The sequence below is a fragment of the Hippichthys cyanospilos genome, chromosome 20 (genome assembly GCF_059441005.1).
Source record: "Hippichthys cyanospilos isolate Australia breed blue-spotted pipefish chromosome 20, RoL_Hcya_1.0, whole genome shotgun sequence".
NCBI classification, from domain to species: domain Eukaryota; kingdom Metazoa; phylum Chordata; class Actinopteri; order Syngnathiformes; family Syngnathidae; genus Hippichthys; species Hippichthys cyanospilos.
The window spans coordinates 8,167,354-8,190,210 of NC_142388.1; the positions used below are offsets into that span (position 1 = coordinate 8,167,354).

The following is a 22,857-nucleotide window of genomic DNA, read 5'->3' on the forward strand; positions in this document are numbered from 1 at the left end:
ATTTTGTTAATGTACGTATATTGCTTAGCTGTTATGAGTTTACTGGCCCTCAGTTGTTGCTGTTCCCCGAGCGTCCTGTAGGTGGTAGCATTTTGTCAATGAATCGGCTGAAGAGCGTTCCGTAACTGTGGAAACGCGTGGCTCGCCGACACCGCAGGTATGTGATTTGATTTGATGAATATCTATTTTATTTTACCGTTAGCGGAAGACATTCTTTTACAACGAGTCTTATCCCATTTGTTTGGTTGAAGATGTAGTAAGTGTCTATAGTCGCTGATCGTGAAGCATGTTGTTGTTATGTGATATTTGACGACGTTTCTTCGTGACGCCGTTTTCGTGCGAAAACGTCACGCGAAATACGTTTGAGCTCCACTAAGAAAAATGTGCTCTAGTTGATAAAAATGTGTATTCCGCGTCCATTTTTAGATATGACGATTAGTACAATCTCCTCTTGCTCTGGATTTTAAGATTTCCATGGATTATTAGGTTTTTTTTTTGTAGACATGGCAATGTAACTAATTTTTGACCGAACAAAAAGTTGAAAGAAAACGTTCTTTTTATATCAACACAACACACCTAATTTTGAGGTATTTGAGGATACGCAGACAAAGTCACACCCAATATGTACAGTGCTGAAGAAAATTATACATTGCTAAAATGTACTTTTGGAACACAAGAGGAGTACTGTATTTTTTTTAAGCGATTAGGCCTATATGCCCTTCTGTTGTTTTGCTTTTTAAGACTTCCAAATGTCATTACTTTCTTAAATTGTAACAAATTTACACACTCCTATCCCTTTCAAATTCAGTGGTCGGTCTTCCTGACACATTAAAAAGAAATGTTTTCTTTTTTTTTTTGTCACATACCTATAAATTGAGTTAGCATGACAACTCAATGATGACAGTTAAATAATTAATTAGCTACAGAAATGCATGCTATCAGCCAAATTTGAGCTTCTTTTGTGCTGACATCAAGAAATAGAAATCGTTAGAAGCAGATGTTCTTCCATTTTAATGGCACAAACTGGTATCTTGTTTGGTCACACTGTACCTCCTGATACATATAATTCATTTTGTGCATATTGTTAGCCAACTACATATTTTATGTTTAATGTATAATATGTTTTATCTGGGCGATGGATAACACTCGGTTTGTAACTGAATGATATCTAAAATCTGTGCTTTATGATCATGTTTCCGCAAAATGCATTTTGTTCACTATTATTTTTTATTGCAGTCCTCCACAAAGCACCACCTGAAATCATGTCGAGGCACACGGGAGGACCAACCATGCCGACTGTGGACAGCAGGAGATTGAGGAGGGTCATTGCTGAAAAGCCAAACTGGTCCTTGAGTCTTACGCCCTTATTATCAACTCTCTGCTTAGAATGTATCGTGAAAAACTTTGAGGGTATGATACTCTACTAGCTCTCCTCATATGTATTCATTTTTTTTTACATAATTTTATACAGTAAGCACCAACTTAAGCTGAATCCATATGTGGCAGAATATCCCATCTATGAGGAGCTTGCACCCACGCAGAGAGACTTTGTGCAGGAGAGGCTGTCGACCTCTTTGCCCCTTCCTGTGACCGCCAACTTGGTAGATGATGGCGTCTTCTGGCAGCGGTGCTGTGAGCAACGCTGGGAAATTTGTGATGTGTCTCGCTACAACCACAGCTGGAAACAAATGTTTTTTGAACGACACCTGGAAAATATTATTGAGCACTTTATCCCAGAGACAACCCATCTCAGGGTAGTCACTGATGAGATCCCGCTTTGCGAGTGTTATGTGAGGAGGCTGGACATAACCCAGATGCTACCACCCATCAAGGACTCCAAGGTTGGCATGGGAGATAGCATAGATTGGCTCAGCGAAACTGATTCGGACGCAGGTCACATGGAACACTTTGACTTCCGCCATCTCCTGAATAAGCTGAAGTTCCTGGAGGAGTTCCACTTAACCTACTGGGTCAAACGATGCGGGATGAACTTTGAATGGAAGATGTCTGAGATGGCTGAACGAGACTGTGAGACACTCGCCATTGCACTGGAATCCTGCAAGACTTTGAAGGTAAAGTGATTAGAAAGTATGCACCCATTAACACGTTCACTGCCATTGAGATATTTTTACGTTTTTTTCAGACATTTACTTCCCGGTCTTATCTAAGTTTCTACCATTTTTTAGGTGTTTGGCTAAAGCATTATTTTACATAATTACCAATATTTATTGGTGTTTCATTATTATTGTCCTTATTGCTCTTACTGTTTATTTTGTTTTATTGCCTACTTTATTATTTGCTCGATTGAATTAATAAAGATTTCAATTACCTTAAGGCGCTAAAGCACTAAGGTTATTCATGACTTCAGCAATTGCTTACTTTAGGACTTTAGGCACTAAGTACTGATTCAATTGATTACTGTAATACTCAGTTATATGAAGTAATTGAGTACTTTAGCACTTAGTACCAACCATTTTTCAACCCTCCTCAACCCAAACGCTTGGAAAAAAGGGGCCAGGGATTGAATGCGTTTATATTTCTGCAGATCATCCGACTATATGAAAGTCAAATCGATGATCAAAAGTGCAAGTTGCTGGCTAAGCACCTAGGGGGGCACCCCTCCCTGAGAGAGCTCAACCTTTCCCACAACGTGATCGGAGATATGGGAGCCAAGGCTGTCGGCAAGCTTCTCCGCAGCAGCAAACTGGAGAGCCTCAACCTGAGTGACAATATTATCCGTGACGTGGGCGCCAACTTCATTGCTGAAGCCTTGGTCAATAACTGCACCCTTCTGTCCCTCAACCTAAGAATCAACCGTGTGGCCGACGACGGGGGGCAAGCCATCGCCAAGGCCTTACTGATAAACAGCAGCCTCCGTCATTTGCACCTGGGCGCCAACCTTTTGACTGCACCCTCAGCAATATTGCTGTCGGAAGTACTAGCGAAAAATCAAACGCTGAAGACCATCAACCTCTCTTGCAACAAACTGGGAGTAGTGAGTGAAGTTTTCTAGTTCACACTTAAACACCAAACTACTTGTACAGCCAACCCGCATTTGGTAAAAAATGTTTCTAACGTAAATGGGGACAGACATATTTTTTACCTATGATTCTTATAAGTTGTATTTATATTTTAGTTACAATACATTTGTAAATAATCACAGCTTTGAAACATTAACTTTCTAGAGAAGTTGAAAACCTTTTTATTTTTCTATATTCAAATTTGAGAGTATGTAGAGCGCTGTCAGGGGGTATTTCTGTACTCTCTTTAAAAAGTTCTAGAACGCATTTGTTTCCCTTTTCTGCATTTGAGCAGGATGGCGGTAAAGCTCTGGAGGAGGCCATTGCTGAAAACATCAGCTTAACAGAATGCAACGTTCATCTGACAGATATCGACAAACAAAGTGCCGCCATCATCAACCAGGTGGTTCGAACCAATCAGAGCGCCTCCGTCACCAACCGGGTGGTTTGCGCCAATGAGAGGGCCGCCATCATTCAGCAGGTGGTTTGCTCTAATGAGAGCATAGAGGAAGAAGAACAAGAACAAGATGACAGTGCGCAAGAGCAAGATGACAGTGCGCAAGAACAAGATGACAATGCGCAAGAACAAGATGACAACGCGCAAGAACAAGATGACAACGCGCAAGAACAAGATGACAATGCCCAACCCCAAGATGATGAGGTACAACCACAAGAAGCAAAGTTAGATGAACGAGAAGTTGAGGTACAGTAGACATCTTTTATCCTCGTACATCTCTAAATTACTGTTGTATAGTTTTGCAATTCATGTGAATCCAAAAACACAAAACGCTGTCTTCTTGTATCAACAGGCAACAACTGACGCATCCACTTCCACCAGCAGTAACTGATGTTTTAGGTAGATGTTTGTTTCATTTTATTGAATATTTCTGTCGCATTTCTGTGATAATTAGCCAACCAAGTAAATCCAAATGTAAAAAATACTATATAAATAAAATTAACGTTTTATTTGAAGCAGTGTAGAAGATTAAGTCTAACCCTAAGTAGTAAAACATTGAGACGATTGGAAAAAAAAAAATAATACGATTCCAAGCATTCAATCCCCTGTACTTATTCATATATTTTTTTACAAATTATTTTCAGGTGTTTGGCCACAGGAGCTTCTAATAATGACTGGTACTAAAAGAAATACCAGAGGAATTAATTACTTGTTGTAATTTAGTATTAAAGTAGTTGGTTGCTTTACATCATCAAGTACTGAAGTAATTGATTCTTGTAGGTAATGAAATACTTACTTAGTGCTTAATTCATGTAGCACCAGCTATTTTAGACCTCATTTTATCCAAACACTTTGAAAAAAAAAATCACAGTATTGTCAAAACAAGCCATAACACTTTCCTACCAAGAAGAACACAAAACACGTCGGTAAAGCTGTCTTTATTGAAGCACAGTTTGCAGTATGGCTTTTCAACAATTCCATTATTTTGAGTGGTATGTCATGACCTTATGAATATACAAAATTGGTCCTCAATGCGATTGATCATTTCGTGGCTTTTGACAAAAAGACTGCCTTTACAGTCACATTTGTCTCTGCCGTCCGTTTTATGCACAGTAGCCTGACAGTCTCAAAACAGAAGAGTATTACATTGAACAGACGAAATGCAGTGAATACTTGACAGTAACTGTCAAATTGAGTCGGTAAATGGTAAAGGGTTCAGTGCATTTGCTAACAGTCATAATATATCAATTCCAGTCTTATCTTCTCTGGTTAATACAGTATTTTGGTCCCTGGAGCTTATTGCATTTGGATGCTTAACTGTATGCGTGTTGCAACAATGTCTGCGAAAAAATAAACCAAAAGACTTTTAATATGGCGTCTTTATGTAAAAAAAATTGCAAGCCTATAGTTCGATTAAGTACTGTACACACATGAGAATTAGCACTAACATGATAATGGCCACGTTTATTCAATACCTCTGATTACCAAAACGTAACTACATTATTATTGGAGTTTTTTTTGTTGTTGGGTTTTTTTTCCGTTACCCTTAGCATTAAAACTATAAAACAGTACAAATAGTTTAAACAAGGAAACTAGATATTTCTACTTATTTACACCCTCTTCTCGGTTTTACTTCGAAGTGCTATTACCTTAAAAATCAATACTAAAGTCATGCATACATTCAGACTGGCTACTATGTAATGCGATTAATTAAAAAAAATCTTAAACATATCTTGCATAACCCAAATGGCAGTTGTAAATGAATTCGCTCTCACCGTGTCCCTTCTCAGTTTTGAGGGAAAAAAAGTCAAATAACTGTAAATGTGGCTATATGGCTTTACTAAATCACATTATGGTATATACAGGGTCTTCCAAATGTGTTGTTTTTTTTTTTTTCATCATTCATCGTTAAAAAATAAAATGGCAAAGCAACCGCACGTCCATAGCTAGAGGTCATCAGAGCACCTACAAGGACAATATGAGTGATGGAACATTGTGTTTTCCTAGAGTCTTCTTAGGTGGATTATTAATAGAAACAAAATGTTGCATATGGATATTCATATGTTGTTAATTACTGTAAAAAATCATTAAGATCAGTGTCATTAACTGCCTGTCCAGTTAAAATGAAATTTTGATTTTATGTACTGTAGCTGTCATAGCCCAGTGATAATAGATCTTTTTACGTCTATTGTTGTCAATGGCAATGAACGAGTTAAAAAAAATGAATCACATTTGATGTTTGAACATCGTTTAGGAAAAGTTCTTCAAATTTCCATCCCTACCTTGTACATTTCGTTTATTGTGCAAACTCACAGACTCATCTAATTGAACCTCCTCATTACCCCGAGAGCGATGTCTTACTTCATATCTCTTGGAAGTCGCGGCACTCCTCGTTTTCATGAACATTCCCTTTGAAAGTTGCGAGTGAACTCGGCCTGACATCCGCACCGCAACCCTCAGTTCTTTCAAGCCATCATCTCGTATTATTACATGTGACACTATCAGTAGTGAGTGCAGGGTCCCTGCCTATTTTGAGCATCTTTGAGAGCCGGCTCTCTCTGCCTGTCTCTCTGATATGCATCAGAAGCTGCAGCAACATCCCGCTTCGCCACGGCTCAATTACACAATCAGGAAGACGGAAAAACCTTCATTGTATCCAAAACAATAAAAAGTGACAACTTGATTTAGAGAAAAGTGGGCAAGACGTTTAGTCGGTAATAGCTCCATTGCTAGGCACTTAAATAAAGAGGTAGGCTGAATTCAAAACAAATATTGCCAAATATTAAATTCAACATCTAACTAGTGGAGTTTTTGTATTGCGAGGTTTTAAAAGTGTGTTATTGGCATTTATACAAAATTTACAGCTGCTCTGAAAGCCTTTAAGAAATGAGTGTAGTGCTCGTGTCCTTTAGCGCTCCTATGCTGAATTATTAATAATGCGTGTTGCTATATTTACCAAGCCAGGAAGTGTAATGTCATCGCAACTGAGCCATTTCTGCTAATGGGATATTTCTGCATTGCTATCAGGCATTAGGAAACGGTTTGATGTTGCACAAGCTTTGACATTCCTGGATTATCTTTGTTTCCTTTTAACTAATTAGAATGACAAAGAGGATTTTTCACAGAAATTTGAGGCGTATGGAGGAAGCGGTACGTTTCCGAATTTACTCAATATTGTGAAATGTTAAGTGGGACTCAACATGCATTTTCAACTTACTCATCAAATAATTGTTCATTACATTTTACTTTGCCCGACTTTGTTTTACACTTGTGCGTGGTTTTAGGCGTGCATTTTGGTCAAATCATCCATAAGGTTAAGGAGTTTCTCTTCATACATTTTATACATTTCATACATTTTAACTTAATTTATTTTTATTTGCGTGTCACTATGAAGTCAAAATGTTAGTTAATACATGCCTATTCAGTAATTCCCACCTGTTCATACAGCACGTTATCTGGTGTTCTACAAGAGTTTTATGTAGTTGGATGGAAAAGAAGAATTTACTTTTTTCATCTTGCTATTAACTAATAGCTACAAGCAGATTAAGATGGCAAAAGCTTGAATCAAGATGTGCCAAACAGAATCTTGCTTAGATTCTGCACGAGTAAGTTTGTGTATAAATTCAAAAGAGATGATCATTATCATTTTAGTGTACCATTTACACTGTACCAGTCAAAAGTTTGGTCACGCTTCCAATGCAAATGACTTTTTCCAAACGTTTGACCCGTTTACTTCGTGTGCTGTAAGATTTTTGCATAACAATGTCCCAGTACCTTGGCTGAATGAAGTTGGGGAAACATTTGTCTATACTATACAGTTATTTAAATGCTTCATGATGTCAACAAATCCTTAGGTCTTAATGATTACCCGAATCCCCGTTTATAGTCGCTCTAAAAAAAGATTCCACTGTATTTGTTATGTAAAAGTTTTAGAATATGTGCCATTCATTTGGCAAATACTGTATGTAAATTGTAGGACAGCCTTAGATACTTAGTTATTTGATTATTGTCTTTGTAGCACAGAGATGCCTCATCTACACTAAGTGGTCCTCAACCACTGGTCCACTGAGCTGTTCTGGGCCCCTGCCCATTTAGATCTAACCCGCACAAAGAGAACATTTTTTTTTTGCAGGGGCCGCAACCCCATCAATTAAATAATTATTATAAAGGGCAATATTAGCAAGGCTGATTGATTATATGATGGATAATTGTGATATTATGTGATCATTTAATCGTTCTTCTAACTTTAGTTTGCTATAAGAAGTAAACAGAATCTTGCAGTAAATGAAAAAGGAAGCACAAAACGCAACGTAATCGTAACAATGACCGAAAATGAGCTAAATGCGCAGCTTGTGGCCAGCCATGACTTGACGTCATTTTCCAAAGTCGAAGCTATGTCGAGTCCCTGCCCATCGCTTGGAGGGCGGTATCTTCACAGCGACGTGGAAAAAACAAAGCTGTTATGCAAGGTCTGTGGTGAAAAACAGGGCAAGACTACAAACCTGTTGACTTAATGAACAAGTCGCACCCGAGTGATGAAATAGAAAGCATGAAAGTTTGCACAGCCTAAAAATAAAGATTAGTTAAATTTGGCTGCTACCAAATAGTTGTTTAGCCACTAGACCAAAGTAGCAATTAATCATGTTAATTTTGATTATGCAATGAAGTTAATGCCATGTGTAGAAGCATGACTTAATTTTTGTTCATTAATACATTTTAAGGCATATTCATTTTCAGTTTCTGGTATCCATTTTAGTAGTTCACTTTTTAAAAATTGTATACGTTTGTTGTATTGTTGATTTTTTTCTTAAAAGAATGAAAAAAAACCCACAATTTTCTTTTTGTAATGCTATTAAAATGTTATGCTAAAAGGTCAAATTTACTACCAAGACTTAAAAGCTGGCTATTTAGAAGCGCTAATGTTAAGTCGGTTGTGCCCCCATCCCCACCACTTTGTTTGCCGGTCCGCGAAAAGAATGTACTGTACTTCAACGGTCCTTGGCGCAAAAAACGTTAGGGACCACTGCCTTACCTGACAAAAGTCTTCTTCAGCCAAACTACACGAACTAACGATAACATCTTACGTACCCCTGCGTTTTATTTTTCGGCAGTTTTTCAAGGGTCATAGCGAAGTCTCCACACAAGAGCCGTTTCTGTGCAGGGAGCGATGGTTGTGATTGAGGCAGCCTTCGTTGTTGTGTACGATCAGCACAGGAAAGTAGAGCGCGTCCTGGTACGCCGGAGGGCTCTCTTCGCCGCTCTGCTGGCCCGACAAGCAGCGTGTGCTTTCCGTAGGGCGGCACGGGGGCTCGTTCAGGCTCCCGCTGCTCCTCCAGAGGCAGCTCCGCCTGGAGCCGTAGAGCCGGCCCAGCGAGAAGCGACTGGCGCTGAAGGGCAGGCGCGGGCTGGCCGTGTTGCAGATGCTCAGGGCGCTGCGAGAGAAGATGGAGGAGCTGCTGATGGCGCGGTGGCACCGCTGGCAGTTCTGCCTGTAGCTGCCGTAGCGACGACAAACAGAGTAGTTCTGGCAGCTGCCGGCTGAGAGCTGGGCCAGGTCCATGAGAACCGCCTCGGAGTAGCTCGGCACCAGTTGCTGATTGGAGCGGATGTGCCACTCCAGCTCCGTGCTGTCGATGGTGTTGACCCGCGGGATGCGCCTGCAGTAAGGACGCTCCTCGGACGGCGTCGTCGGCACGTAGTCGAAGCCGAAAAGCTTCTCCACGTGGTAGTGGACGCAGGCGGTCCGGAACTCGGTCAGCACCCGCAAAGGCCAGGAGAGAGTTAAAGCAGCCGCTGTCCAGAAAGTGGAATGCAAAGCGTACCAGGGAAGGTGATGTGGATCAGTGAAGGCGATCATGTATTCCTTAAAGTCTACATTCTTCAAGTGCATCCCCTCACGGGCCTCCATGTAGTCATCCAGGCCCTCGTTCTCCGTGAAGAACCGTGCCCGCTGCGTCAAGTAGGAGTTCTCCGACTCCACGTTGGCAAAGCTGAAGCACTTAGTGAACCTCAGCTTGGTGATAGCAAAGCACTCCAGACCCTGCAGGTGCTTCGAGATGTCCTTCACCCCGCAGTTCCCATAGTCAAACTCCGCTTCGGACACGTGCGTGTTGACCCTCTCGTGGTAGACCTGGGTGGTTGTGTAGGCGTCTCCGTTACGGTAACGGGTCACCTGCCGTGTCCTCCTCACATAGTGGTAACTGATGGCCTTCCACCAGATACACGGCGTGGCCTGCTTCATCCTCTGGACTCGATCGGCCACGTTGTCCACGTCCACTTTGTACTGCATCTCGTTCCTGGTGTAGCAGTGCCAGCACTCCACCAGGTAGACCACGTAGAGCATGACCAGGAACGCCAGGGGGATGTAGATGTAGCCGTTGGAGCAGGGACTGTCGTGGTACATCATGGACTTACCCTTGTAGGCGTTGTCGAAGGACAGGCGTGTGACGGTGGTCACCTGGCACCAGGCCATGGCGCCCACACAGCCGTACATGAGCAGGGAGAGCAGTAGACATTTCCAGTGCGTCTCCTGACACAAGGACTTCAAGAGGGACTGTTTTTGAGGCCGCAACTGCAAAAAAAAAAAGGAGATGACCACGGTCAGTCCATCTTTATTATCTTATACTCTATAATGTATGTATCAATAGAATTCTTTGTGACCCCAATTTCTTTTTTTATTTCTTTTTTCTTTTTTTATATGTGATGACATGACAAAAGTGGACCAAACTATAGAGAAAAATGTTAGCATAGCTACAGAACCACAATTTACTTGCCTGTGAGAGATTGCCTGGGGATGTTACCCAATTTATCATTTTTCACCAACCTCCTAATGAATGATACTAACATATAATAAAAGTCTGTCAAAACCGCACCAGGAAGTTGAATACAAAAGCAAACTAACATTTACATCCCCATGACAGAAAAAAAAAAACATTACCTGTGACATAGTTGGATGCTAAAAATAGCTCAAAATGTGAGATTTTGTGCGTATGAAATATTTAGTCAAATATTCAGTGTTATAAGTGCTTTTTCATAGTTTATGCATGAGCGGTCACACGTCACAGTCTGTGCATATTACGATGCAGAAACTCGCCCATGAGAAAGTCAAAGATTCCTATTGGTGCATAAGTACAATGCGTGTCTATCTGACTTTGCATGTTGTATGAAGTCAATGCGCATGCAAGTTCGAGTCCATATTCAATGCCAAGCCGCTGATTGGGGGGGGTAGAGTCGCTGTGGAGCATAAAGCTGGTGGCGTCCTTCATCACCTCGGGGAAGAGCGAGCCCTGTGCCTGGATCATGAGTTAGTCACGCTTTTTTGGGAAGGCTGCCATGCAAACCTGGCAAGGATTCAAAAGTCCCAGTAAGGCCAGATTAGCGCTATATTCATTCAAAAGTAAACGCCGGGTGGAGATAGAGTGGAAATAAGGGCTTTAAGGTACAAAATGAAATATTTCATATCTGGATCTTCTCCATATGTCAAACCCTGAATCGGAGTGGATTCAGCAATCAGCATCACTGCATTGATGTATTGAATGCAACATGTCAGCAGCACTTCAAGTGACAGGCAAGCATCGATAATACATATTAATACTTAATGCTTCTCACTTCCTCCTCGGTCACATGATTGTGCACCCCAAGCGGGGATTAACGTTGAAATTCCCCATTGAGACAATGAGACCACTGCGATTGCTTACCGATATTCGTGCATGTTCTACAAGTACAATCAATACGTGACACAGTTTATGGCTCATGTTACTCTTTAGTTCCTCGATTGAAGCTCTGGGAATAATAATACGCCGAGGCCATTGAGTGTATTAATATAATCGTCAGACTATATGGGACTGTAGGAAGGGAAGTGTGAGCTGTGATGTTTTTACTGCAATCTTAGGCTGGATTGTTTTAACTTTTTTAATCCACAACCCATTTGGCAAAATATGTCACCTCTGTTTGTGTACAGTCTATATTCATAATCATACTCCATATTTTGCATGTGTCCTTGAAATTGCTTTATAGCCTTTGATTATGGGGTACATGTCCCTTTAAGAAACTTTTAATTTTTCTATGACATTACGACCGGTGTTTCAACAATGGAGGCTAAAATATAGAAATTTGCAGAATGTATGGAGTTAGATGGTAAGCTTAACATCTCTACTCTTATGTGAACATTTTATGTGTTAACATTATTGCGCACAGTAAGCTTGATAATTCAAACATTACAGCTATGTCAGAAATGTCCACTCTTGTCATTAGCCACCTTATCAGGGAGCTCACTTTTTTTTTTTTTTTAAACAAAAGGATGATTTTGCTTGGTTTATTAGATATCCCCTTTGCATGAATATTTTATATGCCCCCCCAAGGTTACTATAGTGAAGAATCTGCGTCACGCCTTTGACTTAAGTGCCGCTCTCACACTCATCGACACTTTGTCTTGACATAATAAGAACATCTATGTTATATAAAAAGCCTCTTGTGTAATGGATATGTCGGTCACAAGTTGACTGAGCCATCCTACTGAATTTGATTAACTTATTTTCTGTTGGTTTTTAACTAAATCACAAGCGCAATATAGAATAATGTCGGTGGCTAATGGTGTGCCTCACCAAAATAGCAGCCCCTATCAAAGAATAGTCTCATTCATTCAAAAAAGATGTGTATTGTGCTATGTATCCTTTATAATTTCATAGTTCCCGTACATTATACCGGTACAGTTCAATAGAGTGGGAACATTTGGTGAAATTTTCATTTTTATAAACCAATGGTCGAAATCTCATTTTCTTAAGTCTTTTTTTTTTACCCCATAGCTCTGGTACCCCCCATTTTGAGAAAAACACAAAACTAACTCACACATATTCAGTTTTATTATGAATTTCACGATTCTAAACTGTGTGACATCATCTTTGACATCACTTTTTGATTTTTCATCCTTTTGTCCCTCCCCTGTAAAATTTGTGTTTTCACTAAATGGTCCCATAAGCACCTGGACACATTGTGCACAGTAAGTATGTTAAAACTGCACCTAAATATGCTCTATAGGGGGAAAATCTATAGTAATTTGATCCAAATGTGTTGCAAATAAGTCGAATAAAAATGATCCAAATCTATTGCACATAAGTCAAATAAACATTGTACTTTACATATGTGTTTACATTTTTTTTTTAAAGATCAAGTAGCAAATGCATTGAATTTAAAAGTTAAATACAACTGAGCTGAACTTGTTCTTGAACACTTGAGAATCGCTGTTATAGAATATCTCAAAACTGCAGGAGGACCGAAGTTTTTTTGTTATTAAAATTTAATAGTGAAAATAAACTCTTTCTCGACAATCTGATTACTCGGATGAGAATGCGAGAAACCGATCGATCGATTCAATTGCGTAAGCGTACAACATCAGGTGGTGCAACAAAACTATTGCTCAGTTACCAACACACAACGCAGTTATTGATTTTTCATTTGCTTGTTTTGTATTAATGGCTAAGAAATGTTTTGCCCACAAATGCTCAGTGGAAAACTAAGCCACTGTGCCGTTTTGCACTTGAATCTGCATGCAAGAGGTCCCTGAACACCACTGAAGCCCAAATTCACTACTGATGAAAGATTAGCCATTTATCTCTTCAATCTGATTTTTGTCATTCGATTTTAAGGAGTTTTAATTTCCCCCTATTTGGCTCCCGACGAACCCTCGCAATTCACCTCGAGTCTGGGGCTGTCCGGCTCCTCTTCGGGAGCGACGGTGCAGGTGCTGCTTTCACTGCCCGCCGCGGCAGATGCTGGGGACATGACGCCAAAACAAGTCGGGCATGGAGCTCCAGATGGGATGGGACGAAGGGGATGTGGGCGGTGTTCCCAGAAAGCTAAACACATGGGGAAGCCACTTGACAAAGCGGGCCGGCCAAGGGGAACCCCGAGGCTAAACAAACATCTTCCAGGTGGGCAGCCAAGACGAAAACCGTGGCGATGGAAGAACCGCCGAGAGAGCCCGAGCGACGCGACGTCTGGACGCCGAGACGAGAGCACTTCAAGGGATGCTCGGAAACGACAAAGGCGGCGGTCGGGCCGCCTTCTCGTTCCCGTTTGCGGCCGTGAAGGGGGACAAAGAAGGCGGGCACGTGTGAGTTGACATCTCCATCACCACGCCACCTAACAACGATGCGCGTGCACGTCTCTCGTCCGCGCGGGGGCGGGGCTGCCACCGGGGAAGCAGAAGAACCTCCCTCCTCCACGGCCCGTTATTTGGCACACGCACTTGCCTTGCGCCCATTACTCTTCGGTTACAAGTTGTGAAATGAAAAACTACTATTATACCCTCCACGTGGCACAATAATTGGAAAAATAGTCACACATGTATGTACACTATTGTGTGTGTATATTTCATGCGCATTAAAATGCAGTCAAACGTTTACAATGTATTCATCTTAGAATACATGGCCATCAAATTGAATAATATATCGATTCAAAACCATTTGACATAGCATTCTTTGGACCTTATCGATTTTCTTGTCAAGTACAACCATTGAACAAAACTTCCAAATCTGACTCAATTGTGACAGGAATTTTTTCGGACAGTTTTCTCATATTTACAATTCTTGTCATTTTTCCCCAATGGGCAACTTTTAAAACTAAAAATGCGTAAATGTCCATCATTGGTTGTCGTTAAGCCTGTTTCTCCCTCTAATTGCAGTTTTTTATCTGTAAAATGTGTAAAAAAAACAAAACAAAAAAAACGTCGTTGCACTCACACCTTAAAGCTTATAAAATACCAACGTTTTTAATAATTTTTCCCCATGCTTTTACAGTTTATGTTGCAATGTGTGATCATGAAGAGCATTTTCATGGCTAATTCTGTTCATTTTCAAGTATCGTTTTATAATGCAGATCTTCATTGTACAAAAAAAAATTGTGAAGAATGTTAATAAAACTAGTGTTTGGGCGTTGCAGAATATTCATGCTTCTGACAGCTTGGGAAACGAAGCTGTTTCAGAACCCTGTGGTTCTAGCACTGGTGCAACCAGATTTTTTACCTTATGGCAGGAGGGCAAACAGATTGCACGAGGGGGCTGAGGAGCTTTTTTGCTGATTAGGGGTAACATAATGCTGCGGAGAACAAGATGAAAATATCTGTCCGGTTGCTGATGCTGAGTTAGTGAGCAAAATCATTCGTATAAATGCCTATTTTATGTTTTATATATGGCACATCACCTTCTTTGGTGTGGATGGACTCTTGGCGTAAAATGAAATAAACAAACATAACCGTGGATAAAAACAGATGGTGGCTGTTGGCAGCGAAAATGTTTCCTCTCTGACAGTCAATATTTGGGATAAATCTGGCGGCTCCTTGAGTATGGCTGGGAGCCCTCAAAAAGCCAAACCACAATAAGCATTTTTGAGCATGAACAGGAAATAAGTGGAAGTTGTTGTTGTTCCTGAGTCTTTTGGATCGAAAACATGTGCTTAGATTTCACAATGCCTTTGGCTCAACTGAAAAGTATAACACATAATTATTGCAATAGCCTAAACATGTGTAATCAGCATAAGCGGAGTGTGTACTAGATAAAACATTTAAATTGCTAGGACTCTGAATCCATTTGTGTTTATGGTACAAAATTAGTGGGGAAAATGGAAATATTTTGCTTACGGTGGACGCACGAGGCGGTCATTATTTGAACACATTTAATACGTAATATTTAATAAGTAATATTGGTATGGTAAAAGTTTCAACACCTTAGTTGAGTGGGTCACAACCTCTTTTCAATGATGTATGCCCTGTGAAATATTTATTTTGTTTCATTTCTGTCTTATCTGCTGGAGATTTGCCTCACTGACAATGCTCATTCGTACATAGCCTTACAAAATAAATGCATACATCTTACCGAAAGGTTTAGCATTTAGTTGCTACGTTTCACTTAATTTGCTCTCAATTTGAAAAGAAAACGGTACTGTTCCCGACATGACATTAGAAAACGTTCGATTAGACTGTTCCTTACATGACATTAAAAAACGTTCAATTAGAATATTTGTTTTGTTATGAGTTTTTTTATTCAGCAACTCCACAAGACAGATTGTGTATCATAATGGTTCATTTCTGGCTCATCTGCCGGAAACTTGCCTCACCAATGACAATTGCTCATCCGCATATGACCTAACAAAATAAATGCATAAACATTTTGCAAAAGATTTTAGCTTTAGGTTGCTTCATGTTTTACTTGATTTAAAAAGAAAACTGTATTGTCCCTGTCACGAAATTGAAAAGTATAAAAATGTGCTGATACATGCAGAAAACTGGTAAAAATCCGGAGATATTATTTTGTAGTCCTTATTAAAATAACAAAACATTTTACATGGAATAGCAAGGTCCAAAGTACTGGTCGTAATGCGCATGCGCAACTGCGCACTTGAACCAAATTCGCCCCCCCACAAGTTCTACTCGTCTCTCACCGGGGATTCCCCGCGTGACAAAAACAGCTCAGCTCTTCACATGTCGGCTCTTCCCCTTCTCGCCTTGCTAGCATTGCTCATACGCTCCACGCCCGGAGAATCTCGCGGCGCTACCGGATATTTCGACGACAGACGACCGCTTGGCTCTGCTCTCGCGTCCGTAATGAGCGTCGAAACTTTCACAGGCGCCAGCTCAACACGTCACAGCCGAGTACGCGTAGCTTTTGACCGACGTCTTTAGTCGTCCAGGGGGCATGAAAGGCACCAGCTCTCGCCCTCGGTTCTTTGCACAAGCGACGGTCTTTTCGTCCTCGGAGTCCCGGTCTCCGGCGGCGACAACCGTCGCCGGCCTTTGAATTTCTTCAAATCAGTCGGGGACGAGACGCACAATGGCGAGCGGCGACTACCGCAAAGATGATTTTTTGGAGGAGAATCGTGTGGACTCGGGCATTAACTCTTACTGCTCCATAAAGTCGGAGGAGCAGCCGCGGGAGCGCGGCTCCGAACTCAGCGGGTCGAGAGACAAGTTTTCATCCGCCGAAGAGCGCCTGGACTCTGCGTACGGGTCGTCGTCGCTGACGGTGGAGAGCCTGGCAGAAATAGTCGAAGGCTTGACTTTTTCCACCGAAGAAACGCCAGCCGACGGCTCCGGACTCTCGGAACAGGAGGAGAATATTATCACGTCCATTACGGAGGATGGAGATACGTAAGTCAACTTTCAAATTAAATAAATAAAGCCAATAAATCAAGTGTAACACTGGCAGGAACTAATTATTTCGATCATGATTCAATCGACGTTTTCGATAAATAAAATGAGAATTAAACACGTGGCGGTATTTAGAGCATTTTAAATCAAACTTATTGTTCACTGGCAACATGTTTGAATCATTTCATCTTAGTAACGCATTCTAAGCAAATTCTAAACAAGATTTGTTTGCCTACTTTTTATATGAACCAGTTCAAACGCATGCAAATAACAGTGTTCCCCCTCTACATTGCGTTTCGGTTATTGCGGCTTCACTCTGTCGCGGATTTTCATTTATAATGGCAGCTTTTTCCATGGCAGTTTCACCTCTCTATTTTTCGCGATAGTTTTCGTCCTTTTAATTTGGACCAAAACCCCCAAAGTCGATTTTATCTATTTTTCCCATGTGCAGAATTTTGACCATTTTTGGGTAATATTTTCCTACATAATTCTCACAGTATTTTAGCCAAGGGATGACACACTCCTGATAGTATGATAACTTAAGTGGTGGTGTCATGTTGACCTTTGATACGTCATCATCCAGGTGAAATTTCAGTATCCCTTGTCTTCATTTAATGCATTCCCTTGAAGGTAAAATACCGCACAATGGTTACTTTTTAACAAAGGACAAGCTAATACTATATTTTCTTGATATTTATTGTTTTAACAAAAGAAACAAACTAAAAACGGCGAGCAAAAATCAAAAAGAAAGTTCTACTTTGAGAATTTTGGTTACTGTTGATATTTTTGTGAGCATAACCCCTGTAGTAAATGCAGGAATTCTGTCTCTTTGAAAGTTCAGGTTTTACTCACATGTGCCTCGGTGTTTCAACAGTGTCTGATGTTTCCAGACCAGATGAGATTATGCATGGAAACACAAAATTAGATTATGCTAATGCATCATCGTAAAATTGCTTTTCAAACATAAGAGATGATATTATGCAAATCATCATGTTGCCATTGCTAGGCTAGCACTAGCTAAACATCCAATCAGAACACTCAGGTGGAAAGCCTCACAACGTCTCTATGGTGACTGACAAAGTCCCTATGGTGACTGATTCTCAAAAGGTGTCCAAGGCAGTAACAGTGCACAGCGTGCCACTGATGCCATCTCATTTGGGCAAGGAGAGCCCCAGTGGCAGATTTGAAATTGTTATCAAGCAGAACAAACAGTCAAAGACATAAATAGAAAAAGAAATCAACACTGACAAAATGATGCTGTCTCACCCAAATGAAATCACCAGCTAGCCTGACAACATTCACTTATGTCACTCATTAGGCCACACCCCTTGAAGGCACTCATTCAACAAATACGCACAGCAGGTATGCTTGTTTTTTGGGTCCTTTTTAAAATCACAGACACAAAACTGATGTTTTTAGAAGGTTGGGACGGAATAATCGATTCCAATGAAAAACTGATTTGACTGACTTCACTGCACCATTACTTTAACTTTTATGATGTATCTACTGTATTAATATCCGCTAACTACCATTTTGGCAAGCACTTATGCTGAAAAGAACTATGAATTTGCGGTGATGCTGGTATTGTAGGGGGATTTCATATATTTAGTGAATTTGTCATGCAGACAGACAGCTAGGAGGCTCTTGAGTGAGAAAACAGAAGTGAAAGAGAGAGGCCTGGACTTCCCCACGCGGCTCAGACAAAGCATGCGCTGTGAGGGCGGCTTGGCTTTTTTTTTTTTTTTTTTATCCAAGAAACTTGTTCATCAGGATAGCACAGTACTGGTTCTGTTTTTTTTTACTTTTTTTCAATGATTATTATCATCAGTGGTTGCTGTCATTCTGTTATTATCGCGACAAGATATAATCGTCTTGGAATTTTGTATGGATGTCATTTTGCTGCGCCGCACCTTTTAAAATCTCATGTCATCCATGTCACCTGATCTCGATTGACAATTGGAGACTGTATTCCAGCAGTCACTGTAGTTGCAGAATTATTGCTGTGCGTCTGACCTCTTTTTGTTTCCGTTTGATGCGCGTCAATCATGATGCCATGCGGTTTCACTCATATACGTCGTGTCAATATTTGCGAGGGGAAGAAGACGCATATAGCATGCAAACACGTTTGTTCAGATTAATGGTCATGCAGACTTGAGTTTTTCCTCTGTGGGATTTTTGTTACGTTTTGTACTTATTCATCCAATGCTGACTCAAATCAGGAAGTTGTGCCTTTGCGCAGACGCTTGCTCGATTGGCTGACCCGCTCGTCTGCGGTCGGTTCAATGTAATGCATTCGACACATTAGCTAGTTAATGTTTGATAAGTCAATGCGATATTGGAGATAACCCAAATCACGTTTTCTTGTACGCAACACAATGAGCACAAGCTTTTTAAATGTACTCTCATTTGTGCGTTTGTGTTTTTTTTAATTAGACCTTGCACTACTGCTCAACTGAAACTAAAAAATACAACAAAACATAGCTCGCTAAAGTATTTTTAGAAGTGTGTCCCAAACTCCTCTTCTTTTGTCTAAATTAAGCTCTAATGCTTGGTTGTATTTTCTGACTTTTGCACACAACAGTGCAGCATTTTGCTCCAACTTCCCCTTCAGGCTTTGAGGTTATGCATTTTTTTTTCCTTTGGTTAAATGTTGTTTTCATTCATTTGGATTCGAAATGTATACTCGATTGTTAAGTGTTTGAATGTGTGGAACGTGCTTGTGCCTGCGTTAAAAAGAGATTTCATTTATTTATTTTGCTGCTCATGTAGAATCCTGCACCTGGCTATCATCCACGAAGACACGCTCATTGCAAAACAGTTGATTGAACTATTCCCAAAAGAAGTCCTGGATATCCAGAACTATTTGTATCAGGTAGGTTCTTTCACTTGGTGGTTGGTCGCTATTTATTTTATTTTTTTAATATTAAACTTCCAGAGAGCTATTGTTCCCCTTTTATACACAGTAAAGACCAGCCTCCCTTTGGGACGCCCCTGTAGGTGGTTCCTGTGTTGGCTCACTCGTGGCTTTCGGTGGAAACTCCCGTGCTCTTCCTGGGTTGAAATAGAAGCGTGGCAAGCTGCGCTGTGAATTGTTAACGTCTTGTCTGATCAAGTTCTGAAAGCCAAAGTGAAAATGGAGCAAATCGACACAACTTGTCAGTGGAAAGCTCAGAAGAGGCGAAGTTCATGCTCAGCAATGACTCACTCAGCGCTCTTGTCTTACAGCACGCTTAGCTTTCCTAATTTCCTCTTCGTAGTCATTTTAAGACGTTCTAACATAGATGAAAATATGCTTACATGATTTTTTTTTTTTTTTAAGCAACCACCCACGCACGTTGCGTCGTTATGCTGCCTCAACCACATGATGCTTCATGTTTTTAATATTAGCTGTACAGGTGCAATGACTAATCGACTGCTAATCAAACAGTGATTATTTTAGATATGGGTTCATCATTTGGAAACCTAAAATGGTCTAAATCCTCGTTATTTCAAGTTTATTTGATTAGATTTCTATGGCCCTGGAAAAATCGATTAACTTTTTTGTTTAAGTATTTTCCGACATGTTACGGGCAAAACCGGTAACTGAATCACATTTGATTAATATTTTCTGCGCTGTAGTTATTTGGGGTGCAGTGATTAATCGATTAATTGGCAACTAATCGATAATTTAATGAATTAATAATGACTTTTCTTAATCGATTTTATTGTTTATTTTATTTGATCGATTTTATGGTTTTGCAGAGTCCTTTACACCTGGCCACTTACTTGAACCTGACAGAAGTGGTCAAGAGTCTGGTGGGCCAAAAAGTCAGCGTTGAGCTGCAAGATCGCGATGGCAACACAGCACTCCACGTGGCCTGCCATCACGGCCTGACCACGTGTGCCACAGAGATGACCAGTGAGATGCCCCCCAGTAAGCTAGCACTGGTCCTGGGAACCCAAAACTGGAGAGGTGAGTTCCAAAATCTCAACTGCTGCACAACCTCGCCAGCAATGTTCGCTGCTGTTTTTTGTCACTCGATTGCTGATGTAGCTCACTCTGTTCGCCGATTTGCTTTGTGTCATTTTGGAAAACCACTAACATCACGGCTGTCATCTATTGCCACATCTCAAACCACAAAAATCCACTTGCAGGTCTTGCCTGTCTTCACTTAGCAGCGCTCAGCAGGCAACACCAGATTATGAAACTCTTGATGGCAAAGGGCGCAGACCTGAATATCAAGGTTGGTCTAACCAGTGCCTTCTTGGTATCTTGGTACCAGATCTTGTTTGGGTTTCAGTGGTTTATTGATCTTTTATACACAGGCAGAAACATGTTTGAATTTCTATGCCATTATTTCAAATTGATTTTAAATAATTGTGACTGAGGTAATGAATTGGTCCTTAACATGTCAGGAAATAGCCAAAAAACTTGATCATTATTATCTTAAGTGATGCAGTTAAGCGATTCCATGTGTTTACATGAGGTGCAAAGTCCAAAATGTGCTTCACAATCAGCGATGTAAAACCGTTTATTTCAAGCCCTGATGTGTGTTTTGGATGGATGCATCTAGTATTTTTAATCACACCTGTCCCTTTTGCGCCCCGCTTTTCTGGACCTCGGATGTTAACTTGCTGCAATTGTAAGGCTGAGAGTCATACCAGCTGGTCTCGGCATGATTCTCCTAGTCGTAATTAGAGCTCAGATGTATTTTTTTCATCGAAGTGGGGGAGCACACTCAGTTCGGAAACTACCCCAGACATTCCTGTTGTTTTAAATCACTAGCCAGTAATATCACACATGTGATAAGCATAAGGAGAGTTGTTGGTGTTTTTTTTTTTGCAGGATGTGGTCCGCTGTTGTAAATTTGGCCCTCTTGTAAACATATTGAGCTATTTTTGATGCCCTCCGTTGCGTACAGGAGGGAACTAGCGGCAAAACAGCGCTCCATTTCGCTGTTGAGATTCACGACACCGCGTCGGTGAAGCTTCTGCTCAGCGGCGGAGCTAACGTGGACGCCGCCATGTTCAACGGATGCACGCCGCTCCATCTCGCCGTGGGCAGGCAGGACGCGGCCATCGCCAATCTCCTCTGCCAGTCCGGGGCCGACACCATGCTGCGGAACGTGGAGGGCGAGACGGCGTTGGACCTGGCCGATGGCAACGACGATGTAAGTCGTCAGGACGGCAAAAAAAAAAGATGCCCCATAACATTATGGTATTGCTGGAGCGCTACTTTTATGTCTTTCAGATTCTGGCTCTATTTCCATTTGATGATATTCAGATATCCGGGAGGTCAGTGGTTGGTGTGAATTTTTGAGCTACTGTGCAGAACTGCATCACAGACTCATGGAGATGAGTCAGGCTTACTGTGCATTGGCCACGACATTTTGTAAGCAAGACTGTTTGAATTGTAATATTTGTTCTTTGTGGATTGAATCTGTATTTATATGTTCTCTAGACGAATGTCCGCATCATTTATACTTAGTGGGTTTAAGGCACCGTTCCGCTTAACCATCTTTGACCTAAAAACAATCAGCTTGATACTTTCCCCTTCACGGTCACGTTTGCTTCAGCAAACCATTAAAATTTCTTAAAGGATCTACCTCTATCTCATCAACACTTTCAATACCTAGTAATCAAAATTTCAATCATTTCTCATTTTCCTAAATAGTGCCAGTAGAGTGAGAATTTGTTTGGCACTTTTTTTTTTTTTTTCCAAGCACAGCTTTTTGCTACAGGACTACATAATTCCACATTGAAGCATAACCCATGACATCAAATTGGAATTTCTGCTTTACTCTATGCTGTTGATTGCACTGGCCTGATTTATTTTGTAATAAAACCGATTAAAAGAATTGCTTCATGTCTCTTTTTGAATGTGATTTTGTGGAATTAAAAACAAGACCAAATAATTTGAATATAGGAGGATGTGCACGCTTATGTAATTACATTACCTCAGTCCTTTACTTCTCATGAAAACACTCCATTGTTTTTTAATTAGATCCAGGTTATTGGTAATATTATTGGAGGAAAAAAAATGTAATTTATTTTTGTCAGATCTTTTTTTGCATCACAAAAACATAGAATTAGATCAGTGGGTGTGTACGCTTGTTAGACATTATACAAAAAGTCAATTGATAAAAGGCAAAACTGATGCAAAAATGACTCAAGATTTAACACAGCAAACTTGGAAACTGAATACAATAGGAGCTGCTATTTTCCTGGTTATTTGTACGAGACAGTAACAGGTAATAATA

At 40.7% G+C, this 22,857-nt stretch overlaps 3 protein-coding genes across 6 annotated transcripts; 2 read left to right on the top strand and 1 right to left on the bottom strand.

Annotated features, from left to right (window-relative positions):
* Nucleotides 1–22: 22 nt before the first annotated feature.
* drc5 (dynein regulatory complex subunit 5) lies at nucleotides 23–13,942 on the top strand. 4 transcript variants are annotated; one of them, XM_088403846.1, is made up of 7 exons: nucleotides 23–157; nucleotides 1,237–1,410; nucleotides 1,507–2,072; nucleotides 2,546–2,995; nucleotides 3,316–3,723; nucleotides 3,830–3,876; nucleotides 13,407–13,942. In XM_088403846.1, the coding sequence occupies exons 2-6, from the start codon at nucleotides 1,263–1,265 to the stop codon at nucleotides 3,866–3,868; spliced, it is 1,611 nt and encodes a 536-aa protein (XP_088259972.1). In that variant the 5' UTR covers nucleotides 23–157; nucleotides 1,237–1,262; the 3' UTR covers nucleotides 3,869–3,876; nucleotides 13,407–13,942. The 4 variants fall into 4 exon arrangements, with proteins under 4 accessions (XP_088259972.1, XP_088259969.1, XP_088259971.1 ...); XM_088403843.1 differs by lacking the exon at nucleotides 13,407–13,942 and having other exon boundaries at nucleotides 3,830–4,016; XM_088403845.1 differs by lacking the exons at nucleotides 23–157; nucleotides 13,407–13,942 and adding an exon at nucleotides 191–256 and having other exon boundaries at nucleotides 3,830–4,016.
* tmem151ba (transmembrane protein 151Ba) lies at nucleotides 4,408–13,538 on the bottom strand. The gene is made up of 2 exons (XM_088403850.1): nucleotides 13,171–13,538; nucleotides 4,408–10,048 (listed from the first exon to the last, which is right to left on the bottom strand). Exons 1-2 carry the CDS (start codon nucleotides 13,339–13,341, stop codon nucleotides 8,600–8,602), a joined length of 1,620 nt encoding a protein of 539 aa, XP_088259976.1. The 5' UTR covers nucleotides 13,342–13,538; the 3' UTR covers nucleotides 4,408–8,599.
* Nucleotides 13,943–15,867: 1,925 nt separating the features above from the next.
* Nucleotides 15,868–22,455, top strand: nfkbie (nuclear factor of kappa light polypeptide gene enhancer in B-cells inhibitor, epsilon). The gene is made up of 6 exons (XM_088403847.1): nucleotides 15,868–16,618; nucleotides 19,388–19,490; nucleotides 20,360–20,570; nucleotides 20,753–20,841; nucleotides 21,520–21,768; nucleotides 21,849–22,455. Exons 1-6 carry the CDS (start codon nucleotides 16,302–16,304, stop codon nucleotides 21,915–21,917), a joined length of 1,038 nt encoding a protein of 345 aa, XP_088259973.1. The 5' UTR covers nucleotides 15,868–16,301; the 3' UTR covers nucleotides 21,918–22,455.
* The last annotated feature ends 402 nt before the right edge of the window (nucleotides 22,456–22,857 follow it).